At 38.0% G+C, this 26116-nt stretch overlaps 1 protein-coding gene across 18 annotated transcripts in view; it reads left to right on the plus strand.

Moving 5' to 3' along the window:
* fbrsl1 (fibrosin-like 1) overlaps positions 1–26116 on the plus strand; it is a 330862-nt gene that overhangs the window by 300467 nt on the left and 4279 nt on the right. For 6 of the 18 annotated variants that reach the window (XM_067405643.1, XM_067405651.1, XM_067405648.1 and 3 more), the window contains 11 exons: positions 14959–15328; positions 15589–15845; positions 16527–16565; positions 17769–18031; positions 21126–21176; positions 21414–21509; positions 23428–23499; positions 23641–23670; positions 23774–23845; positions 24061–24193; positions 25158–25244. In XM_067405643.1, the coding sequence (XP_067261744.1) occupies positions 14959–15328; positions 15589–15845; positions 16527–16565; positions 17769–18031; positions 21126–21176; positions 21414–21509; positions 23428–23499; positions 23641–23670; positions 23774–23845; positions 24061–24193; positions 25158–25244 (1470 nt within the window). Of the gene's footprint in view, positions 1–5029; positions 5132–14958; positions 15329–15588; positions 15846–16526; positions 16566–17467; positions 17629–17768; positions 18032–21125; positions 21177–21413; positions 21510–23427; positions 23500–23640; positions 23671–23773; positions 23846–24060; positions 24194–25157; positions 25245–26116 lie in introns of those variants that run through there. The other 12 variants (XM_067405645.1, XM_067405654.1, XM_067405644.1 and 9 more) reach the window with 8 other exon arrangements.

Here is a 26116-nt window from a genome sequence, read left to right on the forward strand (position 1 = left end):
TGTATCGTTTTTTTAACCTGAAGTCAGGAATTTAATTGGAATTTAAAAGTAATTCTCAAATCAACTCCGAATGATACACAAACCTTATGTTTACATGAACTCCTTTCTATTCGTACATGCATGTTCCTTGTTCAATTGGACACCCTGAATGTTATTTTCCCCCATGAATCCAAGATATCTGCGATAAATACATTCTGCTCAGCTGTGAACCCCTGTAGGTTTGATAAGGGTGTGTTTTGGAGGTCTTCTCTTATGATTGCAAGTAAATTGAAAGCATGTCACAGAAGACAGTTTTGGTGAATATCTACATGGGCAGCTGTGGTGCTTTATCATTTACCCGAGGCTATGGATTTTCCTTTACTAACCGCCTGAATTTAAACCTGGATCAGTGAGAACATTAGTATTGGCCAAAGGTTCTTCAGCAAGAATGAACCACCTGGGTCTCTCTTTTTAAAGAAGCTTTAAAATGCTTCTCTTCTAGGAGGCTTCTAGCTGGCCTATTTGCACTCAGACACTTTTGTAGGAAACATAGATGGACCTCTACTTGAAAGGTGCTTTGAGTGTAGTCATGGACAGGAATCTTTGAAAAGCTACACCTCATGCATTAAACCTAAACATTAAGCAAGCCCCTTTTTTTTTTTTTGGTCCCCATGAAGAAAACATTATAAATCTTATATAATTGAGCTTATATTATACTAAGTGAAAAATGTGAAAATGCAGAAAGTTTCTTGTGTATGTGTGTAACAGGAAATTAGAGGAGACATGCATGTTTGAGCGGGTCCCCCTGAGCGGTGCTCGAGGTCAGGACAGAGGGCCTGTCTCCATTAGTTTTACTGGCATGCCTCCAAAACCTTCTTTGCCCCTTCACACTGCCTTTATTACTTCCCTCCCCACTGTACTGCTTAAAGTCTATACAGATGGGTTAAAGTCTAGCCTCATACAGTTAGATGCCATATTTAATTTGATGCAAACGAACAAGGTTGAAGTACAATACCTTCTGTATGTCATACTGATGTGTCTGAAACATATATTGTCACATAAAAATCCAGTGAAAACGTGATGAATTTCAGATTCAGACTGATAACTTGCAAGTCTTTTGGGACAATTTATTAAAATAACAAAAGAGTGAATCATACTATACTGGTCATGCTTTGTTTTTTGTTTTTTTCTCTATGGTACTCTTGCAAATGTCTGCAAGATGTTTGATCAACAACACTGTCATATTCATATTTTACCTCCATAAATCTGCTTACATTGCTTCTGTTGAGCTTTAAAAAACTGACAGTCATCATATACCTCTCCCCATTGTGTTTAGTCCTGTTCTTTAATGATTTAGGGTGCCTAAAAGTAGTGTGTGTTTGCTAACTTGATATTTCCCTGCAACCTTATCCCATGTCTTTATCCCAGTGTCAAACCCACATGAGGAGTCCCATCAGAGTTGAACAAGAGGGTCTCAGAGCTGTAATTTAGCCCCTGACTGCATGAAAGGACACGCTTGGCTATTGTAAACACTCCGATGTCGCCTCTTAAAACACTGTCATACAGAAGTGATGAATTTCTGAACAGGACCCTAGATCCTCTCAAATAACAGTGTTTCTGGCTTCTTTTTTTTTGGTCTGTTAAATACAGAAGCTTTTTGTTAGTTGCTAGCCCTCAGACGATCTGAAAAATAAGCCTTGAAGGATATAGATTGAAAGATATGATTGTGGAGTGACAATGAATGTTTTGTTTGGGGTTATTTCCCCCTTCTGCAAAATGAAAAGTTTTCCAGTGCCTTCTGCGGTGCTGGCAGAAATATATCTCTTCACCTGTGATGCAATCTCAATTTCATCCAGTTTGTTGTTCAGGTGTTGCAATTTCTGAAGGCATTCACAGAAACAACAGAATAATACATGCCCTGTATGGTCTTTAATGAGACGGAATGCTCTTCAAACATCTGTGAAGGATTTCAGTGAAAAGGAGCCATGTTTTATGCGGAAAACGCCCAGGAATTGTAGTAAACAGTCCATACAATGAGATCTTTATCAGGGTCTGAGTCTGATCAAAACCGTTGGTCTGACGGTTACTTGACCCGTGTTCATGTCATGTCCTTTCTTTAATAAGTTTTTTTTTTTTCTTTTTTCCATAAAGTCACACTATGAAAGATACAATCAGCCCTGCATAAAGGCGATTATCCAGTTTAATTTGCCATGAAGATGTTGAGATATTCTTCGCCTTGAGATGGCTGAATTATTTTATAATAAAGTCACAAGGCGAGTCATTAGGGAACAAAAAAAAGATCATAAGACATTTGAAAAACATGCATGCGGTCGTCCACATGTGCCCCTTCTTGTGAGGTGTGTGCACGGGCGTGCACACTAACCAAGCAAAGCGGTTTCCGTCCAATGCTCATTTTTTGACTGGAAGCGGTTAAGTGAAAAAGCACTTGAGGGAACATTATCCGAATGAAAATATTGACAATATGCCTTTACACCACCTTGCCACTATGGCCACAATGTCAAAACAACAAGTCAGGTGTGATGGGTAGAAGAAGGCCCGTCAAAATGTGATTGTTCCTTCGAGTTCACCGTGGTAGGAAAGCCGGTTCCAGGTACATAAAGAGAGGGGCATGAAGGCACAAGAGCTCTTTCAGACCCATGTTATGCTACTTGGGCCGTTGAATGATTCCCATTCATCCGTTTCCCCTTCCACTGAAAAGTAATCAGTTACTCGCTGAAAGATGATATTATATGCACCTAATGTCATACAGGTCTGAAGCAGGTTCATGCCTGATAGCATTGTTAGTGAACACCTTTATTTGTGCTCTCCCATGGCAAAATGCTCACTACCACAAATGGCTTTCGCCCATGTTGTTTGGCCTGTTTTTTTCCTTTTCATTCGCTTTTCTCCTCCTGTTTCACCTCCTGCTTTTCTCTGCGGCCTGTAAATCAGGAGAAAAGCAGCTGGCAGTGCTAATAGAGGATGCTCTCCTGCAGGGTAACAAAGAGGTATTGTTAGGTTTGTAAGGGCATTATGCAGCTAAATAAAGCTGACATGCTGAGGTGGAATTATTGCCCATGCTGAGCCTGGCGCTGCCCCGTGAAGCGAGGCTGAGAGTCGGCTAGAAAGAAACCAGAGCCGGAGAAACCAAGAGAGAATGGGTTGCCATTCCAGAATGTTCTGTAATGATGTATGTTCTTATAGTCAGAGTCATCAGTTCTTCTGCTCTTCTCACAACTTGAATGGCACTTAAAAGACCCCCTGTGGTGAAAATCGAGTTTTTGATGTTGTTTATATGTCTGTGTGGTGTTTTTAATATGCTTTAAGACAAACCATGTGCGAATTCATTAGTCAACACCATTGCAGAGTATTTTAAACTGCAGTGTACTAAACACAGTCTCAATAAATTTAAGCCGCCCCTTTCTCCTACCATCACAAACTTGTAACCCATCCCATCAACTGAGTGGCTAATGGGAACATGGTTTGTGTAACATTGTGCAACACATTATTAGCTGTTTGATAACATAGTCAAGCCAAAGGCTAATCATATCAATTACTGTTTTGTGTTGACTTTTATTCAAATTCTGAATGGATTATTTATGTTATAAAATTATATGTTATAAAGTTCCGTTATAATCAAAGTTGTCTGTATTGCACAATAAATTTCTTATTTAGAGTGTGTTTACACTTTGTCAATTATAGGATTTGCATGCATTCAGAACTCATCATTGGAAAAAAAAGAATCCACTCACCGTTTTGACCAGTGAGTGGATTCTGACTAAATTAAATGCTTCTGATTGGTCACTGCGTTCAAGAGATCAAAAAACATGTCTGTGATTGGCTACGTAGCTTACAACTGTAAAAACATATAGTAAATAGAAACATTTGACATTCTCCAGATCGCAAGCACAAATACGCACTGGAGTGTTTACCAAATCTTCAATTTTTCTATATGATATTACTACAGTATGAACTAAGGGCGCTCTTGATTTCGTTTGCACCCTTAAGCACCCCCGTAGTTCTGGGCCTGTCTGTATAATTCACTCTTCTTCTACTGAATCAGTTTCTGGTTCAAACAAATATAGCCAAATCAAACCAATATTTCCACTTGCCATTGTGTACCATTTACAACAGTTGATCAGGTAGTCCAAAGAATAGCATATTTGTAAATTAACATTAACTTGGATTAATAAATGATTAAATGTTTATTGTTAGTTCATGATACCCAATGCATTAACTAATGTTAATGATTCCTTATTGTAAAGATATAGAGAAAATTGCTTAATTTTAAATTTTAAACACTTACTTTACACAATATTTACTCTATTATTAACTACAAATATTTGACAACAGAAAGTGTACTATCCTTTAACAAAGGCAGAATGACTACTTCAGTTAATCTGCCAATTTCAATAAACTCAAAATGGCCAAAATAACTATCTAATATATTACTAGTCCAAACCCTATATTGAGGTTAATCTAATGAGAGCCAAAGTCATTGTCTGACTTCTTCAGCTGAAAGACTTAATATGTGGCCATTTATGGGTGGTTCTAATATTTTGGCTTTTACTCCAAATGTCAAAGGCCAGGGAATCAAAATTTGTCTGTTGTATTGGCCTGCATACGACTGAGTCTCTGCTGATTCCAACACCCTTCTGAGCCGTAAGACGAATCTTTATTAGAGCAGACAGCCATTGTCTGCAGTCATCTAGATAATTGCAGCGCTGGGTCCTCTTCTCTAATCAATCCAGACAGCTGCCGCCGTGCCTGCCGCGTTTGCCAACCGTGCAGCTCAAGCTAATTAATGAAATGATGAGCCGTTTGGGCACAACGTGGTACCACACAAACAATCTGGGACGTTTGGAAATGGCCAGCCCACATCAGAGGCACAGATAGATTAGTGAAGAGCTTGTATTTTTATCACCGTCGTAAAAATGAATGTTTCAGAAGTGCTGCATACTGTGAAAGTAGTAGAATTTTTGTCATCCAGAAATGAAATTTCTAGTCTTATTTACTCACCTTCATGTTGTTCTAAACCAGTATGACTTACTTTCTTCTGCAGAGCACAAAGGAGAAAATAAGAAGACATGCTCTTTTTCAACTATAATGAACAAGAACTGGCACTTCAGAAATGGATGCAAAAGCAGTTCAGGTTGTTTATTGATAATCTTCCTCAAACATAACCTAATATTGTATATCTTTATCTTTATTGTCGACCGAGGTGGGAAATTGTCTTTGGCTCACCAGCACATAAAATACAAGTAGTGTTAAAAACAACAAAAACAGAACAAAAAAACAGACAAATTCACATTTCATAAAAATTACAATTCATGCCGCTGTCATTTAATTTATCAAATACTTGCGGAATTGAGAATTTTGATAGCATTTGAAATGAATACAGTTTGAATCATGAATTAATAATTTAGACTTATTTAGTGAATCGATTCATTTATCTAAAAAAGGATTTGGTCACATCACTAGTTCTCCCATGAGTGTTTTAAGGAGAGCTAGTTGACAAGATTTTCAATAAATAACCGCTTTAAGATTGTTCACGCAAATCTATTGTATGGTTTTAGAAGCGCATGAGTCATGTGGACTACTTTTATGGTGCTTTTATGTCCTTTTATGAAGCTTAAAATCTGCTTAAATTCATTGCAGCTGCATTGAAAAGAGTGACCAGCACAGTCTTCAGAGTTTCTCATTTTGTTCATTCAGGTTTAGAACAACATGAGTATAAATGATGAAAGAATTTTCCTCTTTGGGTAAACTATTTCTTTAACATAAAATAGTGTAGTTTCTAATACCAAAATGTCATTTTTGATAATTAATGAAACTCAATACAAAGAAGTTAATCATTTTTCTTATGCATTTTGCCCTTCAGTCTTCATTCTGTCCGTCAGTAATCACGCATGGCATGAAACAGGATGGCATATGCCGTCTAAGCCATATGGGCACAGTGTGAGTCTGTTCCCAGCATGGGGAAACAGTGGTTCATAGAGGGCACGGAAAGCTTCCAAATCTCTGAAATGAACAGTAGGCGCTCACAGATTTTCTGTGTGGCTTCACCAGCCAACATGTTGCAGCTTAACACCCGGAGTGCTCTGGTAACGCCTTGCCCTGTCCCGAACAGAGATGGAAATAGAGGACCAATGTCTTCGCACCAGCTGTCATTGGCCCTTAAAATGTCTTGAAACACACAGGCTGTTTTTGCATGTCTGTGATCTCAGTAGGGGATGGGTTTAGAAGAGCTGAAACTAAACTTCTCATAGAGAAGTACTAGGGGGGATTATGATTAGATTATGCAATAATACTGTAAATACTGTAGTAGCTGCATGTAATACTATACAGTGATTTAAATTGAAACACACCATCAGGGATACAGCAATGTTGAAAGTGTGACCTACAAATCTAGTATTTTTGTTTTCTGCTGTACATTAAAATATTTTAATGTATGTTTAATAATTTCTGTTTTAAAATACAGAATTTTAATTACATATATGCCATATATGTAATTAATAATATATATGAAATAAATAACATCACAGCATTTATTTCCATCAAGAGGTGCATCAATTTTTGCTCAAGATCTTGTATTGACAATGCAAGAGGCGAGCACTCTGTAAAGTCTCCTCCAGCACATCCCAAAGACTTTCAATGAAATTAAGGTCTAGACAATTCATGCGTGAAAATTATTCTTCATGCTCTCTGAACCATTCTTCCACAATTTAAGTGATGAATCTTGACATTGTCATCCTGGAATATGGCCATGATGTGTCTTCCTACATGGTTGTTTAAAAAATGAAAAGCTACACACTCCATCTTTAAGGGTTAAAAGAACTGTTGCCAAACATATAACATCTTAGAACCATAATAATCAGTGCAATAATGATCCAAACATAAACTCTTAAGCATTTGTTTATTTAAATCCAAACAGCGACTTGTGTGTGTGTGTGTGTGTGTGTGTGTGTGTGTGTGTGTGTGTGTGTGTGTGTGTGTGTGTGTGTGTGTGTGTGTGTGTGTGTGTGTGTGTGTGTGTGTGTGTGTGTGTGTGTGTGTGTGTGTGTGTGTGTGTGTGTGTGTGTGTGTGTGTGTGTGTGTGTGTGCTTTTGTTTATATTACATTGTGGGGACCAAATGTCCCCATGATGTAATATAAACCTGAGTTCACCTACATCGTGGGGACCAGCCAGCGGTCCCCACAATGTAAATGGGTTTATAAATCATATAGAATGAGTTTTTGTGAAAAAGTAAAAGTTTGCACAGTTTCCTGTGAGGGTTAGGTTTAGGGGTAGGGGCAGGGTAGGGGGATAGAATGTACAGTTTGTTCAGTGTAAAATGCATTGAAGTCTATGGAAAGTCCCCACAATTCACAAAAACAAACGTGTGTGTGTGTGTGTGTGTGTGTGTGTGTGTGTGTGTGTGTGTGTGTGTGTGTGTGTGTGTGTGTGTGTGTGTGTGTGTGTGTGTGTGTGTGTGTGTGTGTGTGTGTGTGTGTGTGTGTGTGTGTGTGTGTGCGTATGCGTATGCGTATGCGTATGCGTATGCGTATGTGTACCCATAAATATATTTATGGGTATACATAAATATATTTTTCACATTTTGACAGTTGTGAGACAGCATTCAGGTTTATAATCAACATTTCTGAAGCCAAAATCTGTTTCATCAGCTAGAAGAACCCACCCAGTTTGTGATTTAGATGTTTTGGCATTCTCTGTTCTTTGTTGGCACAATGAAATGCAGATCCCAGTGGATTTGACTGGTAAAGAGGAGAGAATTTCCTGTCTGGATGCAGCTAATCTGTGAAAAGATGACAGCTCTCCATGCAGCACCTGCACGCAGGATAAATTCTTGTCTTATTTTGTTTGTTGACTTCATCAGCTGGAGGCAGCTTTTAGTTTGTTACTTGTGGTGTTATATCTGTCTTTGTGCATGAGTATTAATGTTTATTTTTTGGTACACCGTGATGATTGAGAGATGTACCACAGGGTTTGCTAAGGAAATCAGCTCAGAATGTGTAGCGTTAGGCTTGAGTTCTCACAGCAGAAGGCAGTGCGGTGTGTGAGTATTTGCAATAAGCATCAATGGCCCCTGGTCATTTGGGAGAATTTGCATCCCCTGCTGCCTTATCTTAAGACCCTGTTTGCATATGAGCTGTTTTTATTACATATAAAACAGAGACAGACTAAGACGTAAATCCATAATCTCCCATTTGCATCTGCAACAGGAGACGGTTGAGAACATTGTTGTAAAGTGTGGGGGGTGGGGGGTGGCTTAATGGTCTGGAAATAGAAACAGGCTGCATCCCAAATCATAGTATGCAACATTAGGAATAGTGTGTCTCATGTCGAAAATAGTGTGTCCTGATTATCTATCTATCTATCTATCTATCATTAATTCATTCGATCTTTCTATCTGTCGTTCTATCATTCTATCTATCTGTCGTTCTATCTATTGTTCTTTCATTCTATTTATCATTCTATTGATCTGTCATTCTATCTATCTATCTGTCAGTCATTCTATCATTCTATCTATCGTTGTCATTCTACCTATCGTTTGTTCGTTCGTTCTTTCTATCATTCTTTCTATTGTTCTGTCATTCTATCTATAATTCTATAATTTTATCTATCGTTCTATCTATTGTTCTGTCATTTTATCTATCATTCTGTCATTCTATCTATCGTTCTTTCTATTGTATTTCCTATCGTACTTTCTATCGTTCTCATTCTCTCATTCTGTCTTTCTGTCTATCATTCTATCATTCTTTCTATCGTTTTGTCATTCTATCTATCATTCTTTCTATCTATCTATCTATCTATCTATCTATCTATCTATCTATCTATCGTTCTGTCATTCTATCATTGTCATTCTATCTATCTATCTATTGTTCTTTCTATCATTCTTTCTATCATTTTGTCATTCTATATCATTCTATCTATCGTTCTATTTATTGTTCTGTCATTCTATCTATCGATCTATCTTTCGTTCTGTCATTCTATCTATCTATCTATCGTTCTGTTATTCCATCTATCTATAGTTCTTTATATCGTTCTGTCATTCTATCGTTCTATCTCTATTTATCTGGTGTTCCATTGTTCTGCCTCTCGATAAGACCTAGAAACCTTCAAAAAGATTGTTCAAAACATTTTAAAAAGATTGTTCAAAAATTTCAAACAAAGTTTGGTCAAGGCAAGATTCAAACTTTACATTTTTTTGTTTTGTTTTGTTTTTAGCTACATATCATGATTGTATACAGTATTTGTTTCAAATTTGATTTATTTTAATTCTGCTTCCCTTACTGAAAGAAAAAAATCTTTAGAAAAAACATCTTCCATTACGTTTATGGGCATTTCCTTCAATCCTAAATCACAATGCAATACAATGGGTAATTCAAAATATGGGGAAAATGGAATACGGAAAATTCCTTAAATTTAACAGTATGTTGTGCCACATTTTTAGACATTTTGGGAGTGTACATTCAAATTCAAATTGGATCCTATTTGCTACTGCCTATACTTATAAACACTTGACAAACACTCATGGACAACATTATAAATCAAATTTCTTACTAAATATATCTCTATAGTAATCAGGTGTATATCAGGTGGTGATGATTTGGTTGTCTTTAAATTCATTCACTTGCTATTAGTTACACAAGTGCCTACTATAAGTAGATTAGATAAGTGACTTATAATGTGAGACTGTTTTTCAGAACACTGGAAAGAATTTCCTCTGGTAGCTAAAGCCATCTGTCTGCACTTTCATCATGTCGGTGTGTGTGTAATGGGTAGAGTACGGCAGCTCTCCAGATGTTCCAAGACGGCTGTCTGAGCCTGAAATGAGTTCAGAGGTCAAGGATATCTTAGTGGGACAGCTGTGGGGCGAGGCTGGGGTCACCCTTCTTCTGCTTGAACCATCCGTCATGAGTACACACACCCCTACTAACACTGGTGGTGGTTCCTGCTGCAGTAGGCACGTGTTGAGGCCAGAATCCCTTGAGGGATTGTACCATGAGAGAAGCAGCAGGGGGAGAGGATAGATCAATAGTCTGCTGAAGTGTCATCTGGTGAACAGGGATGCCAACACGTCCCAAGGGAGTGTCACTCTCTCCTCAGAATGCGACCTCTGACCTCTGCAAATCTGTGGGTGTTCCTGAGGCCACTCTTGTCTGCGTGTCTAATAGCTCTACTGTGATTTCACTCAGTCTTAAGGGTTGTTGCCTGTTTTATGTTCCAGATTGAAAGCGCTGTTCTGTTCGAGGCTTGAGAGAACTGAATGGCATGAAATGGCATGGCGAGAATTTTAGTAATGTTGTTATTTATTTTTCTGCACCATTTGTTGCCTGCTGGATAATAAAAAAGTCCATATAAGGCTACCTAGTAACCACCTAGAAACACCCTACTAATAGCAACACAATGAAACTACTTTGAAGTGAACACCCAGCAAGCAATAATCCAAGCCCCTTAGTGTTATAGTGGCAAAGTTTGCATGGGTAAGCAGTAAAAATCTACTCTCTTTACACTGAAGTTGGTGTGTTCTATGGTTTTGTTGTTAGCAGGCACAATAAATCTATCGTTGACCTTGGTGTTAGATAATGAGGTCTTGTTTGTCTCACAGAAATATTTCTGCCTTGAGGCCTGTCAGTTGTCAAAAACAAAAGTTAAAGGAGTTACAAGTTTATTTGGCACTATCTTCTCATTAACACTCTGAGGTCTGACGGTATCGCCGGCGATACCACCGTGGTTTTTTTCTTATCAGTGTGAAAGAGACTCAAAATACTCCGTCAATGTTGCACATACAATTAAGAGTTATACACCATTTTAATCTGTGGAATATTTTCTTTCATTTGTGTACACTCAGAGTAAAAACAGAATTTTGTGCTTTTTGTAAAATAAAGAAAACTAACATGATGCGTGATTTCTCCTCTCCCTCTGAACGAACTCCAATCTGATAGTTCTCAGAAAATGAACTGTAACTTAGTGAATACTAATGACAAAAAAATTACACTTATGTCTAAAAAAACGTTAAGATGTCAGGTTTTAAATCATGTAAGTCAAATCGAAAACAAACCTTCTTTGTTTATGTAATCTGTATGAAAAGAGAGCCATGTCAGAAATCCGTGATTCAGCTCATTATCTGCTAATGCGGCCACGCCCACGGAGCCAGCGCTATTCAGACGCTAATTCAGTCAATACATGCATTTATTATCTCAATCGTGTATTTATTGTCTTGAAAAGTGTTTATCTGGATGTAAAAGTCATGGTTAGCGATCTCTAGAAGACATGCAGTTACTTCCTGTTTACTTGTCTTCTACAGATGAAGTTTAGATGAGTTTTTGTTTCTTTAGCGCCCTCCTGCTGCTGTATGTATTGGAAACTCCATTCATGGAATAGCCTCTTCTTCTTTTAGATGAATTTGTGGACTAAAATGCACAGAGCGCCCTCCGACTTCAAGGATGAATTGAAAACACCAGCGCTCATAGTAATGACAGTGAATATTAAATAAAAATAACTCCTCTGTATAGAAAATTGACATAAGCATATGAGAATCCAATATTTCTCCAAATGTGCATGCTTTTAAACTAAAAGCCTATATTCAGACTCTTTGCATCACAGAAATACATTATATTTTAAAGTATAATATAAAACCATTACTTTATATTGTAATAATATTTTTCTGTATGTTTCATATATCATAATGAGCTTGAGACATCACAGAAGGTTTTTTTTCACAGCCTACCTGACTGAAATGCCTCATTAATATGCAAGTCATTTCAGCTCATTACTATCCAATTCTTTTGTCTTCTCAGGTGAGAATGGCCCATTTTCAGTGGTGATTCACGCCTCCTTGCATACTGTGTTTCTTGGCAAAAAGTGTCTTACAAAAACTAAATCAATATATTGTTAAATATGAAGGAGTAGGCAGCATAATTTTTACATAATTTTGAAGCAAAAACTCTAGTCTACAACCTCCAATACCCTAAAGTCTTATGAACACAGATTTATTATACTTTTTTTGGCCTTATTTCAGTGACTTAAGTTTTTTGTTTTTTCAACAACCACGCATAAATGTTATTCCTTCAAAAACACAAACATGTACATACATGTTCCTCACATATTATTGTAGCCTAGTTTGTGCTGAATACAGTGTAATGACACTTTTTCCATTAATATGTTTATGAACAACTGAAAAAAGCACAAATGTCAGGGCATGTCAAAAGTTCTCCTGGCCCCAAATCAGCCTCAGACTCCAGAGGGTTAAAAGAATCCTAAGGCAGAATTTCAGGGCCAACAGTCACAATATGGAAAGCCGTACATCTTTAATGTGGCAACTTGCCCTATCCGTATTCTGATGTGTCTACAGTAAGGTTGACATATTAACAATTTACCGCAACCAAAAATTGACAGTTTCGCAGGTGACAACCTTAGCCATACTAAGACACGAACAGCCAGTGCCAGCAGCGTGACATCACACCGGCTCGTTTCGAATGACATTGTGTCATATTTTCTGCGAAATGATTACGGCCGCATTCTAGACTGGGAAGAAGCTTCTTCATTACATACAGCAGGCATCCAGACAAGCAAGAGACATTCACAGGGCACTTTTTTAATGAGAAAGAAGCCAAGCTTGTATGTCTTGTCCTGCCTGCTGGCTGCCATTATGACCCATTAGAATCATCATTAAGAGAGAGCGCAGGGCCCATTGTGCCTAAAGTGCCACGGACTGCTAGCTGAGGAGCCTGACTACCACTGTCCGCTTTCACTGTACGAACGTGCCTCGGAGACTGGTTTCCAAGGCAACGTCACCAACGGGCAGCGTATTTCTTCTCTGCTTTGTAGGAAAAGGCAGCATGACAGGGTTATCCATGAGTGCATCTGTTTAGACTTTTCCAAGCAATTGGGTAGAAGTTCTCGTTTTGCGCTAATCTTGTACAAGGCTCTGCCCTACAAATCCTAACCACTGCTGTTCCCAGAAAACCTTCCAAAGCCAACCCAAAGCTGCAAGAAAGGACACGCTCCACCACCTATGCATTTAAAAGCACAAGTTTCCTTCTAAGAACATATTCTGTTTGTAGACTTGGGCTCATTTATGAAGTGCGTCACATTTGGCAGGGGAGAAATATGTCAAGAACTCGAGCTAGCGTTTTTATCCCTCAATTATTGGTGTGCATTAATGATTAAGTGGTATGTTAATACAGCTCAGATATTCCATTAGGAGTGCTGGTCTGAGGTTTTAATGGCCTGGGAGAGAATATGTGTACTGCAGGCTTTCAGAGACTTTGTTTGAGGTTGCACTAAGCTGTTAGGAATGAGGACTGCATTAAATGTGCTAATTAGTGGCCTGGGGAAGATATTGTCTTAAATTACTCTCTAACTCTCTCCATCTTTCCTTTCTGTGTTCTTTTCTATCACTATTGCCAGTAAAATAGTCATGTGTGATTGTTGGAACAGGTGTATGCTTTAGGAATGCACCCTAGATTTTGGCCAGTATGCCAACAATTTTTTCAATGTTGTGACCAATATGCAATAATTGATGGAAGCAGTTTATATCTTACAATTCTGACTTCTTTTCTCAGAAGACTTTTTCTTTCAATTGTGAGTTTATATCTAGAAATTCTGACTTCTGAAAAAGTCGCAATTAGCAATTTATTTTTATTCTGGTGCAGAAACAAGCTTCCATAATAATTGGGTGACATTCAAATTCTGTAATATTTTGTGTAAAACATTTATTCAGTTTAGTGATGGCTGGTATAAATATTTAAAAAAAATAAAGTATAAGATGTAAACAAGTTGTTGAATTTAAATTTATTTATATGTATAATATCTGTTGGATTGAATTTAGATATTTATAGATGATATTATGGTGCACCTTCCCTTTCTCACCCCTCGATTATTTTACTATGATTTTATATTCTGAAACTTCTTTTTTTGCACTGTACTCTGATTAACTGAGCAAAAGCAGAAGTTCCTCTGTACAAAGATTTTGGCAGCATTATGGAAATCCCTGGAAATATCTTGTGAAAAAGAGAGTGAGCGAGGGGGACTCTGAAAGGCCAGTATAAAGGGTGCATGATCCCTTTTCACAGCACAATTGAAACATAATTATTTCATGGCAGACTGTGTGCTCTGTAAATCTATGAATGGGAACGGCATTTAACTTTAATTAGCTCTGATTTATTCATTCTGACTGGATTGCTTGCAGAAAATTGGATCATCTGATTATAGTCAAGCATGAAAATGACCTGATTAAACACTTCATAAAACCCATGGAGAGAGAAAGAAATACAGAAAGAAAAGGAACCTGGGATAAACGATAAAAGGGAGATAAGAGAGATGAGGCACAGAGTGGAAGACAGTCAGACAGATGTGGATGTGTTTGGTGCCGTGGCGTATGCCAGCATTATGCACAGTGAGCAGAGAAGGCATCGCAGCTGGTTTCTGTTCACCCTGCTGCAAACTAATGGTTGGATTGGCAAACCAATCCCACGCTATAGGTTACATGTCTACAGCTGTGCCAAACTGCATGTGTATTTGATTTGAGATGCTTGCATGCACCTGAGCCACAAAAAAAAAAAAACTGTCACGCTTTCCCTATCCTATGGTGTGGACAAAATCCACTCAATATGGCCCAAATGATCTGTTGCTTTGGGGGGGTGTTTTGTATTCAGTGTGCTTTATAATTGGTTTCAAAATACTGTCCACAAATCATCATTACGGCCCATTCACAGCAAGGACAATAACAATAACTATACAGTTTTAATAATCATTCTAACTCTGAGAATCTGGAAGTTCTTCACCACAACTATACGGTGTGAACAAACCTTTACAGTTGAAGACTGTACACTCTTTACCCTCATCTACATCAATTGAAGCATCTAAACTGCATTTGACATCTGAATTAAATATAGTAACTATTAAATTTAAAATACAGAATAAATATAGATACAGATTTTAATCTCTGTTTTATCTTTCTTTGTTTCTAGTTACGCCAACGAATGAGAATCTTGGGTCCAAAACTTCAAGCTCGACCAAAGTGTCTGGTCTTCAGCGTAGCCAGGAACAGAGTAACGACGTTTCGTTTGTCCCGCCGATCTCAAGTCCAACTCCTGCGTCGCCCCCTACGGGGTCTCCTGCCCCTGCTGCGGCGGCTGCCCCCCCGCCTAGACCGCACCCTATCTCCCCAAACCCTCCCAGTATCAAGAAGGAATCTGTGCCCCCTATCCCCACCCCTCCCCTCCTGAGGAACCAATCACATTCACTGGAGCACAGACTCCCACCCCCGTCGCACCACAGCCGGCCAATCATCAGTCATCATCATCATCCTTCGCCTTACAGCAGTCTTCACGACATCAGGTTAGTTACTTTTTTAATAATAAACTTTAAATTAAATGTATTTATGTATGTATATAGATGTGTGCGTGTGTGTGTGTGTGTGTGTGTATGTATATATATATTAGTAAATATGTAATTTAAACAGTTTTAGATCACATTTATTTTGTAATAAAACCTGAAAATTCAACACTTAGATTTTAACTCCATCATGGCTATTAGTTCATAAATTGTCCTAATATGAAAATTGTTTCTCATATTCTGTCTTTTCTTTGTAATCACAGCAACAACCCTTCCACGCTTCCTCCCAAACACCACCTGCCTCACTCCCCTCATCATCTCAGTGGCCTCCCGTCTCCTGCTCCTCCTCTTCCTCTCTCCATAGCCGGTCTGCCTTCCTCCCACTACTCCCTTCACTCGCCCTCTCACATCTCCAGCCATCCGGCCATGTTCGCCACCCCTGCTACACTGCCTCCTCCGCCCACCCTACCGACCAACAGCCTGGTGGTGCCAGGACACCCTGCCGGACCACCCTATCCAGGTAAAAAAATAAATAAATCCCAGAACTTTTTACGTTGTAGTTGGTGTGAGATTTGAGAATATTTTTGACAACCAGTAGGTTCAGTTCTGCAATATAAAAAATTAATAAAAATATTGAATTTGCATAAGGGTGTGTATACCTTACAGTTTACCCTGCATCAAAGAATGCTGCAAATCCACTGATTTCAATTTGGATGGTGACTTGGGGGGGAAAAGAAATTCAAAGCATGAAAAGAATTCAAATGTTTGCAGTGAAAACTTTAATTGCAATGCACTATTCCATTAGCATCCATTGACCAATGAGAATGGAGGGTCCAGTTTTTACCTAGCTTTTACCAAACCGGCAGAATACATTTATAGTATTTCTGTTCCTCAAATGCTCTGTTGCAGCTTTTTCTAGTGTGTTAGTGCCCAAAATTGGACCACAAAAATATAAACATTGTTTATTCATCTAATGTATTAAATTTATCCTATTTTGAAGATTTAAATTAGCAAATTGTAATGCTAGTCTACACACATTTGGTTCCCAGAAATCTAGTGACCCTTCCTACAGTTACTATACTTTAATTTCTTGATATAAAACTCTCTGCTTGTTGACAAATAACCCATGTTAAAGCTTTATAAACAGCTTTACAGGCACAGTATTCAGTAACAACAGCATTGCTTTTAAATTCTTTTCAAGATTTTTCAAGAGCGAGGCGAGATGGGGCACGCTTCAGAGGTCAGCATATGAAAAATGTGGTCCTGTTTCTACAGTATATGATACCTGTAATAAAGAAGGATGCTACACTGTTCTTTTCTAATATCTGGATCCTGTGCCTCAGAAAGGCACTTCAGCAGTAAAATTCTGTTCTAATGGCTTCTATTTTACCTTTGACAGTTGTCAGTTTTTAAATGCCTTGTTTAATAAAATATATACTATATGCAAAATTTGAGATGAAAATTATACCTGCCATTTTCATCTCTGCCTTTCCTTGTACGGTAAGTTTATTTTTTTTTTTTGTTGATTATTGGCTTTTAGACGCCAATTCCAGACAGTTTAGTGCTACACGCTAATCTAAATCTAAGACTCAAGTGTAGAAATAACAAGGTATTTAATAAAAAGTAGTAGATTTAAACATGCAGTTAGCCTCTACAGTGTAATCCTTTCTGTAGCTGCCATCACTAAAAACATAATATCTTAGATCACTGTAAAAAAAAAAAAAACAAGTGTAGACTCTAAATTAAAAGTTAATATTGATGTCTTTTAAAAGCATCAAGCAAGTGCTTAAAGATTTTTTTTTTTAATTTTTAAAAGGGTCTTAAAGGAATAGTTCACCCAAAAATAAAAAATAAAAATATATGCAAACCTGTATGCATTTGTTTCTTTTGTGGAACACAGTTTTAGTTTTTTTTTATACATTTACTTTGTCTATACAAAATAGACAAAAATTGTCAAAAGAGGTTTGTTTGTATTCTGCAGAAGAAAGTAATCATACAGGTTTGGAACGACACGAGGGTGATGACAGAATTTTCATTTTGGGGTGAACTATCTCTTTAAGTCAATATAAGAGTCTGTGTATGTCGGGTCAAGTGTGTGTGTGTTTTCTGCTGAGGTGACTCTCGGTTCTCTCTTGTCTTTAGATACCAGCCTGTTGATATCTTTCAACCAACCAATCATGTATTGCCAGCCTCATTCGGGGATTCTGATTGGCACTTTGTCACAGGCAACTCTCTTACCTCCACCAATGAGTCCTCACGTAGAAAACCCTCACACCTTGAATTGGAGAAACAGAGAAAGCCAGGTGACTACCCTCTTTCGCTTCTTCCTACCGCTGTTGTGAAAACTCACTGGCCGCCCTTGCCTTTTTTTTTCTTTTCCCTCCCGTGTCTTCCCCCTCTCCCCCCTTTCCCTCCTTTTTTCCTTCGCTCTCCTTTCTTGCAGAGCATGATCTTCTGCGGCAGGAGCTGAACAACCGCTTCCTGGTTCAGAGCTCGGAGCGAGGTCGGGGGTCGGCTCCTGGGGCGACAGGGTCGCCGTTGGCCCCTGTGTCGCTCCTCCGGGCCGAGTTTCACCAACATCAGCATATGCACCAGCACCAACACACGCATCAGCACACCTTCACGCCCTTCCCTGCCAGTCTGCCCCCGGCAGCCATCATTGGGCCGCCCACTGCACCTCCCATGGTGCGTACCCCAGCCAGAAATGTGAGGATAAGTAAAAACGGATAGATTTTACTCCCTTCCTTACCTCCCTATTCCCACTTAAAATTCTCCAACCTATTTAAAACAAGCTGGCCATCGTATTCTACCAGCAATTGACACTCACAATCGTGTTGACGTACTGAATATCAGCACGGCCCCATCACCGTCATGCTGATATTCGGACTAACAGCACGAGCAACTTATATTTGGCATATATGGCAAGTTATTTCGTCTACTGTTGCTCCTTTGACTAAAAAAGTTACAAAAAAAGCCAAAACAGTTAAATGTAAGGGAGCAACGCACAGACTGGCAGCATGTTTGGAACATCGCAAACACTGACAAGCGAACTGATGCAAACTGTGAAGCGGAACAGCGTTCATTCAATCATAATAGCGCACCGGAACTAATTGTTGTGTAATAAGTAATAGAGTTTACAACCCACTACTGAGACTTAAGGCACATCATGAACCAAGCCTGATCTTAAACAGAGGCCACAGGGTTGAAACAGTTTTACAGCACCAACTCGATGACATAACCTATACCCATACTCATCCTAACAAGATAAACTATTGTCCCATGACAACCACAATTATTGTAGCTCTTCCCCTAATAAAAACCCTTTTTGCTGCCATGTTGACATGCCGTACTCGTTGCGCTTTTATAGTGTGAGCCAGAGATGTTTTATTGCTTTCATATGAGCAGAATGGTGATGTTTCTGAGTGCTGGGGGCTGTTTGAGAAAAACAGGAGGCAGACAGAGTCTTATGGCGTGACTGAGGTACAGACAGAGCTCATTCTATGTGACACATTCAAAGCTTGCGGTCAAAACATAATGACCTCACTGCAGATGAAAGTCATGACATCAACGGGGTTGTTTTGATAAAGCGTAATTGCTTCCGTGTGCAAAGCGGCTATTAGAGACAAACTTTGGCAGCCTGTAATCAGATAAATTCAGCTCCTCAAAGTTAGCTAGCCATATGAAATGCATTCAGATCTCTGAAACGTATTCAAACAGGAACGAGAGCGTCTTATCTGAATACTATCGCTGCTGTCAACCAATCCAAAAGATATTATGTCAGAGCACTAGATGAAAAGTAAGGCATTTTTGAATCATAGATTACCATCTCCAAAGATTAAAATCTGCTAGCATATTAGCTTAAAACATGCCATATGTTTGTAGTTTGCTGTTCGGATTCTTTTGTGGATTACAGAACTGTTTCATCGTCAGAAATCGAAACACTGAAATAGCGATGAAAATGTCTTATCTCTTGTGCTGAATGATAAACACACCACCACACCTTCCTCAAATGTTTTACAAGATGCAGGTCTTGTTGCTGAACTGCTATTGTTGAATTTCTTTCAACGCCATGTGTTTAAATGTGATGTTTTCTACTGACAAATATACTGATGATTGATTTCTAAAGCTGTTTGGTCTATGCATAAGAAAGAAATGTTGTGTTTACTGGGGCCAATATAAAAATAACAGTTTGATTTTGAAGTCAACATGAGATCAAAAATAACCCAATTTACTTCCTTTATGCATGTTCCTGGTCCTATTGTGCATAATTTATTGGTACATGTTATTCCAAAGAAAAAAATATTCTTTCCTGACAAAAGGAAAAATACCTTTTGTAATATTCAAAAATGTGTCAGTTCAGAAAAGTAAAGTGGGTAGAGAATGCCATTTCATGTTGACTTTGAACAGTAACTCACTTCATATAATGTCTTTCTTGTTTTCTTTTCTTTCTTCCCCTCTTTCTAGCTTTTCTTATGTAAAGATTTAATTGTTTACAGATGTAATATTGAGCCTTGATTTGCCAAAGCTGTTTGTTATAAAGCCCTGACAGGGGCTGTGAATTATGAAGCACTGTTTTTTTTATAGACAACTATAAACCTTTGCTGTATTTACTCGGCAAGTGTTAACCATAAAGCAGGCGTGCGGCCCTCGAAAGGATCACAGAAGTGCAACACGCAGGGAAGCCAGATCAGCGATTTTCTCAGCCAGGGCAACCTCATGTGTTTGATTTAGGCTAATTATCACCACACATTCATACCATGCAGGATAAAAGCAGCTTATGCCTGCTGATCTGTTGGAATATAAAGTCTGTATCATAAGAGGGCTGTGGTTCAAGCGCTCCCGCTTTTTAAAGAAACACACACACACAGTGTGTTCTAAGAGTTTATCCACTTTTATTACCATCACCTGAGGCATAAGACTACAGGCTTCTGTAGAAACAACACTATATAAGTGGGTTTGTAAAGGATTTGTATGTTTCTGTAAAAGAACGTGGAGTGCTAAAGGCTTGAACCAGTTGAATTAAGGTGACTTCGTCACTTTTTTTATTAACAAAATAGAAAGTGTTGCAAAATAAAAGTCCTCTGAAGTTTAGCATGAATTTTTAAAAATATTTATATATTTTTTTTATGTTTAATAACACATTTTAAAACATGTATATATTTTATTAAAATTATTAAAAAATGAAAAATTTGGATTAAAGTTATGACACTTTATTTCCATCACATTTGATATGAATCTCTAAAAGTGATCATAAACCATTTCAGCTTTTTTTTTTAATGAGTCTTGACTTAAATATAGAATATCACCACATTCACATGCTGTTTCTAGATGCTATCCTATATTTACGCTGCTATCTTTACTCTCAAATTGTACTGTTTAACTAGAACTTGACTTCAAAGAGTTACTGTTCTATATGTATTTCTTAACTGTAAAGGAATGACACTGCCACGTAATAAGTGGCTCATGTCAATTTAATTGGAAGTGAAGGGTGCCTTTCATTTGTTTAGCAATCTGGTTTGACTCTTTTGTGAGCGTATTCCCACACTCCGGGTCGGCCCTGTGAAGCCTGTGCCAGCTGCGGCTGCTGTGGTTTTCTTTCATGTGACATTGAATGGCTGTTTTACTGTGTAATTGTTTTATTAAAAGGGTGTAATTTATTTGAGCTTCATCTGCTTTTTATTTGACTATGTAAGCACACTGCAGTAAAACTCTCTCATGTTTTTGGATACAGATGCCTTTGAATTTGTTGATATGTTTTTAATTTGCGCTCTCTCTCTCTCTTTCTGTCTCCCTCTCTCAGTTCGACAAGTACGCCCCAAAGCTGGACAATCCTTTCTTGAGACATTCAAATGTAAGTGCCGACTTGTTTTGACTGCATAACCCTTGCTTTGACTGAAGATGAAACAGATTGTCAATTTTGTTAATTTTGAGACATAGGCCTATTTGTAAACTTTTTGCATGTTTTTAAGCTTGCTTGGTTTGATGTTGTTTTCAAATATACAGGATAGAATGGTTGTCATAGTTTAAAGAAATGAGAGATGTCAAAGAATTTTGTAAAATTTACATTTACATTGCTTTTTCTTTGCAGTTCTTTCCCTCCTACCCGCCAACAATGCCGGGCATGCCTCCATTGCTTCCACATTCAGGGCCCTTCAGTTCACTGCAAGGCGCCTTCCAGCCAAAGGTTAGATCTTAACTCACACTATGCCTTCAAATCATGTGGGAATGTGGACAAAACTGTTTTGACTTGAGAAGAATGAGAAAGAGAGAATGTGGTGGTTCCACACTGTTCACATGTTTACCTGTTGTAGCTTATCAACATTGTGGTCACAAAATAGATGCTGACAGAGTCAAAATGTGCCATCAGAGAAGCAATACTGTTTCGCTCAATAATTGATTTTATCCCCTCAAAACTATTTAGGATGTTTTGTTTTTTTGCAGTTGACAATTTTGGTGCATCAATATACAGGCTTCCTAAATTTTAGTAGTTGCTTAGATCAGATCCAGATCGGAGTCGTGGTCTAGCGTTGTTAGCCTAGATTTGAATCTGTGATGGCTCACGTCTAAGGCTGCGTTCAGACTGTCAGTCCAAATCCAAATTTTGTGCATGTCCGATCAGATTTAGCAAATGTCAATGGCAAAAAAATCACACATTTCTACAAATCTGTTTCACACCGATATAAAACCACGCATACCAGCCTCCTACATTTCTGCCGCTGCCTCATAAGACGCAGTAGTCCAGCACGGCAGCTACACATTGTCAAGTTGTAAATCATACAACATCTGTATTGCAAATCCCTTCATGTTGCAGTTGTTGTTGTTTTTGGCATATACCTACCAACGCAAAGTCATTGCCATGGAAACCAATGCAGATATTCCGGAAAACGAAAGAGCGGCATGGGACACACAAATCAGATCTGAACAGTTGCGATGCATGTGTGGACAGTCAATAATTTTAGATCAGATTCCAGTCACATACACAAATAATCGGATTTGGAGCTACAGTGTGAACGTAGCCTCAATCCCTTCTCTATATCCAAATAATTTCCTTCTTTACATTTGCTGAAAATAAAAGTGACAAAAAAAGTCCAAAAACAAAAAAAGTAGTACAAAAGTAGTCATTAATTTAAAACATTCCCCATGTATCCCTGGTATTGTTAGCATTACATTCTCTCTGTTTTCTGTATCGAGTAGAAATGTGGCATGTCCCCTAATCTAGAGCCCAGCCTCTCCTTACCATTAGTATTCAGGGTGCTTTCAAATCCCACACAGCTGCATTTATACTGCAGACACACTGAGAAATCTACCACTGCCACTTTCTTCACTAATGGATTATGCAAAGAGGCATAGGCTCAATAACCTGCTGGAGGCTTTTGTGTTAACTTTAGACTTAGCAATGTGGTCTTGAGCAGGCTGGTTGGTTGGTGTGTGTGTGTCTTTTTGCAGTGCGTGTGTTATATAGCTTTCTCTCACTTGTTGTGTCACGGTTTTGACCATTTTTGTCTTAAATAACTCTCTCTATTGTGTTAGCTACCAGTCAAAGGTAGAGCAAGCCTGAAATTTCCAACAAGTATGAAGTTTATTAGTATAAATGACTGTGGCATTCAAACTTGGGATTGAAGTGAAGTTTTAAACTTTAGGCTACACCCATGATGATTCACATGATTTATTATTTCCTGAGCTGACGTTTCCTTTTATAACATTACGTTTATAGGCTTATGTTCTATTTAAATAGCCAATAGGCTTTAGTTATGTCACAGCAGTGAACTATGTTTTTCTAATTTGCTTGTCTTTTGAAAATGCATATTTCTGCCAATTTTACAATAGCATATAAAGTTAACACACAGACTACAAGCCACAAAACTTCTGCTTTGATTTCATAGGATCTTCAGATCGTACAAAAGCAAAATTCATGTTTTCTGGTCTAAAAATTAAGATGTTTTTGTTGCCAGGTAGAATTAAGTCATCACACCAGGAGCCAAAAATGCAATGCAGTTCAATATCTCTAAACAGTGCATTGTTGAAAATAGTAAAGAAACTGACCTCAGTGTCATGCTATGTTCCATTAGCTTTATCTAAAAAGGTCTTAATTTTCTCTTCAGGCCTCAAACCCTATTGATGTTGCAGCAAGACCAGGAACGGTCCCCCACACTCTCCTTCAGAAGGACCCGAGGGTAAGCTGCCCACTCTGGAGATCCACTCAAGAGATTAGCCATTACAAACTAATGAGGATTGTGGTGTTTTCAACATTTCGTGAACTTGGAACTTTGTTAGAAAACATTTTTCTCTATTCTCTCTATTTCTTTTCATCACAGATAACAGATCCTTTTAGGACCTCAGTAAGAGTAAGCATCATATTTTCATTCTCCTTCAAATCCCTACATTTTCCACCTTAAACGCCACCGCCTTTGTGCTAATGCTTTGAAATTTCTGCTTTACTCATGTCAGAAGCCAGGTAAATGGTGTGCAGTGCATGTTCAAATCGCCTGGCAGATCTACCACCATCAGCAGAAGATGAAAGTAAGTTCAGAAAAGACTTTTACTCGTCTCTTTCCTTAAAATAGTATAGCCTTTAGTGTGAGCGAATTACAAGAATGCATAAGTTCACATTGTATTGATTCATGCATTAAAGTTATTTTTCCTCATTAGGGAAGGTTTACATTTGAATTGTGTACACACAAATATCATAAAGTCACATTGAATATAACCACAAAATGACATTTGTCCCTCAAAAGCAGATGCACTTGGACCCGCATAAACTGGACATGAATGGAAAACTTGATCTATTCAGCCGTCCTCCAGCTCCAGGTGTGTTCCCTGGGTTTCCCTACCCTCATGACCTGGCCAGACCCCTCTTCTCATCAACAGGTGTGTGAAGAAAACTCTCTACATAAATACTTGACTCTATTTACTCTCTCAGTACACATTCCTGGTCTCATTATGCATAAGGTTATGCATAACATCAAATCCTACCATACATGTTTTTCTCATTGAAAACCCTGTAAAATGAGTAATAAACAACATGTCATATTGACTTTAAAGATAAAAAGATGACAGTTTTAGATAAAAAGTTGCAGTTACACAACCTTTCCTGGAAATAATTCCCTTTCCTGCTGATAGGGGAAAGCCTGATGCTGAAATCACCGCTAGACCTGACCACTTTAAGATATTCTACTTATATAAAAGTGATTTTCATTTCACTTATAAACTGTATTTACAATGCAATCAAGATACTGCCATCAATCAAAGATCTTGTCTTGTAAATTATACTGCAATATCTTTATTGGTATGTCTCCAGTATAATAAAAATGGATTTGTATTTTCTCATTTGCATGTTGTTATTTTGAACATTGTCTTGGCTCGACGCTGGGGCTACAGGCATGAATATAAATGCTTTTACCTGATATAATTGACTGGTAGCTCTTTGTTGAAGGGCAACATGAGCGTGTCTGCCCTTTGGATTGTAATTATGCAGCGTGGTGTCATGAAGGAGCTTGTAATTGGTTTCTTCATTAATGATACACACTAACAAATGACATATGAATAGACAGTTGACCCTTTGAAATGCAACCTGAACACTCAATCTAAGACATCACTGTCCCTTTTATTGTCTGGGTAAACAACTCAGTTTCCCATCCTATAACTGGTAGTCCCGCCCCAAACTCACACTGTTGGTTGAGCCAGGATTGCTTCTAGTGCATATTAAACTAGAACAGGAGAATGCATTTAAACTAATCTCCCGTCTTATTGTACAGTATATAGAGATTACATCTGCTTCTGTTATGGTGAATAATTTAGCTGTTTGGCTTTTTTAATTGTTTGCTGCATTCAATAGGATCGGGACATCCAGCTGCTTCACCCTATGGACCGTCTCCTCACCACGCTGGCTTCCTGCCTCCTAGCCATTTGGCAGGTAAGTGTAAGTAAACCACCATTTTAAATAGTTCTTCTTCTCTGTCTTTCTGTAATTCATATTTAATACATTCATCTGATGTTGAAATCACTTTTTATTTGATGTGAACATAAGCAAGGCAAAGAATGACAAATGCAATATGTTCCATATGTTGTATTGCTGCATACCTCATTGGTGATCATTCAGCTGTAAAAGCACTTCTTTCCACAAATTTCCCAAACCAAATTTGGAAAATACTATACTATATCCCTCACAGCCTTGTTTTTGTTTCCGTCAAATAAAATATAATGTCTCCACTAAAGCCTGTTAGTCTGGAATAAGTCGGCTCAGAAGTGTCTCCCCAAAGGGTCAGATATTATCAATTTAACTTTAACTCATCTTGCAAAATGTTATAACGATATAATGTTTAATAAATTATTTGGAAACTTATATTTATGGTCTTATTTGTTTTGTTAGTGTTTGGAAAAATACTTTATACGCAAAATTACTTTTATTATAAAATTTATGATATTAAGACTTTCATTTTTTGCTGAACTGAGCAAAAGCAAGTGAAAAAACTGCCACTACCATAAGACAAAATACACTTGTAATCAAGATATGATATAATACGATGCAGTGATATAATATCTAGTGCAGTGTACAATGACCATGTTTTTTATTATTATTTCTTGTTTTTTATCCACCAAATTATCCCCCCACACGCTTTTTTATGTCAGAGACTGTTCTGACCAAAACTCAACCTTTGTTTCCCACAACAAAATACAGTAAATTTTTCTATCAATGCCTTTTTACTGTGCTCCGATTCATTCAGATAGTGTTCCCCTACAGTTTCTGTCAGATATGTTATTTTAGTTTTGTGATGAATGCTGATTTCACAC

Source organism: Chanodichthys erythropterus, chromosome 13, assembly GCF_024489055.1.
Source record: "Chanodichthys erythropterus isolate Z2021 chromosome 13, ASM2448905v1, whole genome shotgun sequence".
NCBI lineage: Eukaryota > Metazoa > Chordata > Actinopteri > Cypriniformes > Xenocyprididae > Chanodichthys > Chanodichthys erythropterus.